We start from the raw sequence: 6,000 nt of genomic DNA on the forward strand, positions 1-6,000 counted from the left end.
CATAACTTTTAATGTGAAAGAAAAGTCACCTTTGTATACATTTTATAACTTGTTTGGTTTTTGATTTTTAATGTCTTACTCTCTCTTGTCTCTTTCTTAGGTAAAACTAGGGCAGGAATTCTAACATTAAACTCCTGCTGACCTCTCTGGACTGTGTGGGCTTGTGTGTGTATGTGAGTATAATTCATGTGAAGGAGGAGATCATGGGAGTCGCTGACACTGACACACTCCCTATTTCACACTGCACTACTTCCTCCCAAGTTCGTGTCACAGAATTCAAGTGTACTTGTGATGAAATTACAGCCGGCCGGTGCTTCACTCTGACTCGCTGCTCATTTACTGTGTTCCTACATGCCAATAAAGTTCATATAAAGATGCTTTCACACATGTATTTAGTCAAAGGCCAACCTCATGTGTCTCAAGGATGTACTGTAAAGCGACACATCACTCATTCTGTTTCCTTTACTGGCCACCATGGTGACTAACACTACACACAGTGTGCATGAATACATATCACTGCCATCTCTCTTTGTGTATCAACAACAAGTCCATCCTGGGACAGAATGATGCCAGCCCCTTGTCAACAAAGGAAGAGGGGGAACCAGATGGAGAGTTGTTTCTGTGGCCTGTGAAACAGTCAACGCCACAACAGTTCAATAAGCAATGGCCCAGGATGGGGAAATGTGACTGAGACAGGCCCAAGGACCTCTCTGACACCCAATTGTTTCCTGAGTTTCTGTGTCCGGCCTTCCGCCCGGAAACGTTTGGGCAACCCCCAAAGGTGAGTTTGTATTTTTGTATTTATGAGTGCACGCACAGCTCAATACGTTTGTCGTCTGTGTTTTTAATGTGCGAGCAGAGTGGGATTGTTTGCCAACATGCGGGAAGTTCACTGGCAAAATGCCCGTTGCTTTTTAAAGAGTGTGTAGGAAAGGATGGGGAAAAGATACTGGACTGTGTTGAACAATGACATTAATAGTTAGTCATGTTGACCACATGGTTACAGTTTGTTCACAGAGGGATAAAAGTAGTAACCCTGACTCCACTTATCTGGGGTCGAGAGATTATTAGAACCGATAAATAAATACTTCATAAATATACATTTTGTTATGTCATAGATGTAGCAATGATGAGCTAAGATGTAACATCATACAGTGATGTTAATGCATAGAAAAGTACAGACCAATATTGAATGCAAGCTCAAAACACACACAGAAATGACTTCAGGCCAGTAAAGAGTCAAACTTCAATGAGAAGTCAACCCAGTGTGTAAAGTCCTTATGTAATGCTCTTCACAAGTCTTCAAGTATGAGACACAGTGGCCTAGATAGCACCTATGTGTGCTAAATGTATAAAAACAAGTCATTTCATAACCTACATTAACATACCGCATCCACGCAGTATCTGTAGTATCACAATTAACACAGTTACCCTGTAACCCTGTATTAGTCCCACAATGAGGAACAATGTAAATGAACAATATCAAGGCAGAAAGAAAGAACAACATGATCACTTTTATTTTATACATTTTCACAAAGCACCAAACACAGCATGACTGTAATCTGCATGGATTAATGAGTTTGGAGTGTGATTCATAGATTAGAATAAACAACAATGGTAAAAACATAACACGGTGTCCTGGTACGGGTGAGAACAGCAGATGTGAAGGAAAAAACATTGGGCATGCAAGGCAGGTTATTCTCTACCGCCCTCTAGTGAAAAAAACACATCAATGCAACCTAATAATCATGAGTGTTCCTTGTTAAATAACATACACATGTGGGATTTAGATAGTGACTGGTGTCCATTTTATTATTGTATAGCATTTGATTTGCTGTTTGTGAACAAGTGCATTGATGCGTACGAATGTGCCGCTTTTATTTTGAAACATTTGACTGAGCTTTAACCCGGAAGTAAACAAGTGTTTTTATGCTAACGATGGATGTGTCATCAGTACATCAGGGCTCGGATGGGAACTGCGAATATTAGGGAAAATACGAATATCAGACTTGTGTCGATATTCCTTTTAGGAACTGTTCGAGACACGTCAGGGGTTTTGTCTTTGTAAATTAGCTGTCACAGAGTAAGTACGGCAGGAGGATTTACAAACGTACTTGATTAGCTCCGTTGATCTTCTGCAACTGGGCTGTTAGCAAGCAGGCTAACTGGTTTCCCCTGTGTGTTTGGGTCCTGACGGGTCAGCACAGCAGAGATATGTCCTGCAGCTTGTTGGAGTTTTGCCGGCTCCAGGAGCTCAGAACAGTCCGGGACTACTTGTTCCAGAACCAGAAAACTGAGCCAGTGGAGGAGAAGAAAGACACAGGTACGAGGGCTCGGTGGACAAATACATTAGCATGCTGCTGCAAGCCATGTCACAAAACTTCAGACCGTTTCCTCTGGAACTACTTAATCACTCATACTGTGGTACTAATTCAATCAGAGCGATTGCTAATCGTCAGACTATGTATATAATTAGATATCATCATAGCAAATTGGGGGATGGGTCGTTGTTGCCAGGTCTGCATTATTAAAAACCCATTCTAATCCTACCCAGTTATACTCACCAAAACAAAGTAAGAAATGTGTCAACTCTGATCACTTACCCTGGCAATTACAGTAAAAACGTATTTCTGACTTTCCTCCAAGTACTACCAGAGGAAGGTTGCATACCACTGGTGGTACAGAACCATAGTTTGAGAACACCGAGAAGTAGGTGAAAGTAGCATTGTGAATGTGATCAAAGTATTTACTCTTGTCACATGTATTTGCTATACAAAGTTGAGCCACAAGGTGAATGATGCTGTGAATTAACTTTAGATGTATCAGTTGTATCAGTTTTACAATTCATGTACATTTATAAATAACTGCAAATGGACATGTATATTTTTAATTTAAATAATTTCAACCAACTGTTCATCTTGTCAAGGGCTGAACCTTATGCTTTTCAAAAGAACTCCTTGAATTTAATCTGTAAACAATTTAATTTTCACTTGTTAAGGTGCTTTTGGTCATGTATTACTACTTTGTGGTGAAACCATGGACCTGGCATTCATGATGAATCAGTTATACAATACAATATATGCTGTGTAATGTACAGAGGTTTGTGGTGATCAGACTGTAGCATTAATGATTCAGTATTTAGGCTTTGCAGTGTTATAGAGGGGCTGTGCTCTGCAACACCATGACAGGGAGAAATCTGACAGGCCTTTATGTTTGAGTCATCCCACATGAGACCCCTGAACATAATACAGACCTACACTCATAGGGCAGTTGTTGTTACATACACATCATTTAAACTAACTGCACGTAGGCTTGCAGAATGTGTCATCACCTCCCCCACCACACACACACACACATACGCATCATAAATATCCATGGCAACAGGTCTTACTCCTTGACTTTTCTCCCTTTTCCCCCTTGTTTGTCTTCCACCCACTCTTGAGTATTTTTAGGTCCAGCGTCACCTGCATCAGCCCCTCTGCTCCTGTTTGCTCTCATTTTATTCATATGGTTTGCATTTTTGTGTTATGTAATCTTTTCAGCTGAGGTGTTTGTAGCCCCTTTCTTAATAATTTACAGATTACTGTCTTTAATTATTGATGTTGGGAGACAGACCACTAAAGAACCACCAACCTGACTCTCCCTTTGTTTACTCTTTCCTCAAAAGATGATCAGCTGACTTGGGACACATCTGACTGGGAGTCAGCATGGGAGAGTGGTGACAAGGAGGAGGAAGCTGCTGCGACCACAACGGTCTGTCTTTTCTTTGTCTTGTGCACCAGCGTTCATACAGGTCCCTTAAATTCAGATTGTCATAGCATTTGATTTTGCAGAGTTGTAGTTTTTCCATTAAAACTACTTGAGTAGTTGAGTCATACTGAATCACACCAATATTAAGTATTGAACTGCTGACTGGTTGCATGGGGGTCATCTCCACTGACCTTCCTGTTTGATCCGCAGGCGGAGGAAGAGCCCACAGGGCAGACTGGACCCTGGTTGCAGGACTGTGTTGTGTCATTGTCACCCTGCTCTGACCTGCTTGTCGTGGCCCGTGAACAAAAAGCAGTTTTTCTCTCAGGTCTCACACACACACACACACACACACACAGTTTATATATAATTTCTCATTTGCATCTCCAAAGATAGGCATATGGTTTGGGAAAGAGATTTGAATGTCCATGTGACTTCCTATTAAATTAAAGGTGAAGTAAGCCATGTTTATTATTTTCTTATAGCAAAGTGGCGCACAGATGACAGTGGCAAAGAAGAGATGACTCTGGCCGTGTCTTGGACTGGCACACTCAGTACTGAAGAAGGGTAAGAGTAAATTCAGCTGATATAAGAAGTAAATAAGGTACAGAAAAAAGAGTATAGCTAAGGAGGCAGGAAAAAAATATTACAAACAACAGATAAGGATGACAATGAAAATGGGTAGTTGTGTGATTGTGGGAAAATAAGTGAAATATCAGATAATGAATGTTTGAGTGCAGCATTTTGAACAATAGAGAATTAAGCTCAGTGATGCAGGTATTATACCTCACTGTATGTATGCTTCCTCCTCAGAGAGTGTGTGAGCAGCTGCATCTGTATCCCTCTGGCAAGCCAAAAGCGGTAGGTTATACTTCATGTGAGTGAAAGATGAGATGTCTGTGGAAGTTCCAAATATTTGCTTATGATATTATGATTAACTGTGTTTGCTTTTCCAGGAGCTCCACAGGACGGCCTGACTGGACGTGTGTAGTAGTTGGATTCACATCTGGTTATGTCCGCTTCTACACAGAGGTAACCTTATCACTACAATCTTATACGTTTATACCTCTGAACCATTTTGTGTTTTCATCTGTTGACGTAAAACTCATTGTCTGTCATAAGAATGGAGTTCTGCTTCTGGCCCAGCTGCTGCATGAGGACCCAGTGCTGAGGCTGAAGTGTCGCACGTATGAGATTCCTCGTCATCCTGGAGTGTCGGAGCAGGTAATAATAACACCTGACTCTGACATCAGAATTATGTTTGAATTGAATGAATTTATAATATTGTGATTGTTTTAAGTATTTAAATGATTTGCCGTTTGTGGTTATGTTAATAAATTCCATGTTTTCTCCAAATATATCATCAGATATTTTTGCCCACATCGCCCACCCCATTGAATAATTGGATATTTTATAAAAATGTAAGGTAAATCATGTAACAACAGCTTAGCATAGCTTAGCACAGCGTAGCAATTGCTTGGAAATGACAGTCTGGGACTTAGGACTAGACTAAGTCTGACCTGCACATTGCGTCATTTATAAAAGGTGTCCAATGGAGCGCACATCCAAACTAAATAAACACCAGGTGCAGGACAGGATCAGATAAATGATAAAACGGGAAGTGTCCCCACAAATGTTACACGCCCTTCTTCAGACAAACAACAAGACAGTGAAGGCAAACAACATGTACCTGTGTAACGTGTTCATTAGTGACCGTTACATGTTTTGACATCTTTGGACAGACACAGGCTGTTTGTTAAACTTCTATTACTGGCCTTCATGCTAAAGAAAAGCAGAGAAGAAAGTAAAGCAAGGATATTTTAAACTGTCTCGTCTAACTTCCGGAGCATCAGTGAATAACCATATTTCCCTGCATTCAGCTGTATGATTGTGTGTTAATATGGATGAATTCTTCAGTTATGTATGATAAACTATTCAACACTCGTACTACATTTTTCTGGAGCTTTAGAGAACGTCTGTTTATTGATATTTATTCCACTGCAGCATGAGGAGTTGAGCATCCTCTACCCTGCTGCTCTGGTCACCATTGATGGCTTCAGCCTCTTTCAGTCTCTACGTGCCTGCAGGAACCAGGTGGCAAGAGGTAATGCGCGTGCGTGTGTGTGTGTGTGTGTGCTCCAACCAGGGTGTATTAATGTGAAAATATTTGTGTGTCTTACTTGCTTTTTGGACCCATTAAACAAGATTATCTCAAGTTTCAGTTAAGATAGACGCACGCTATGTCTGCCT

At 40.8% G+C, this 6,000-nt stretch overlaps 1 protein-coding gene across 1 annotated transcript; it reads left to right on the forward strand.

The window, feature by feature from the left end:
* Positions 1 to 1,911: 1,911 nt before the first annotated feature.
* Positions 1,912 to 5,863, forward strand: LOC122761592 (rab3 GTPase-activating protein non-catalytic subunit-like; the record flags this gene model as incomplete). The annotated part of the gene is made up of 8 exons (XM_044016812.1): positions 1,912 to 2,323; positions 3,668 to 3,753; positions 3,961 to 4,078; positions 4,236 to 4,317; positions 4,564 to 4,611; positions 4,707 to 4,782; positions 4,873 to 4,974; positions 5,755 to 5,863. Coding segments are annotated over exons 1-8 (730 nt in total), but the record flags the coding sequence as incomplete, so codon positions are not given.
* Positions 5,864 to 6,000: the final 137 nt, after the last annotated feature.

This window comes from Solea senegalensis, unplaced genomic scaffold (genome assembly GCF_019176455.1).
Source record: "Solea senegalensis isolate Sse05_10M unplaced genomic scaffold, IFAPA_SoseM_1 scf7180000014838, whole genome shotgun sequence".
Taxonomy (NCBI): Eukaryota; Metazoa; Chordata; class Actinopteri; order Pleuronectiformes; family Soleidae; genus Solea; species Solea senegalensis.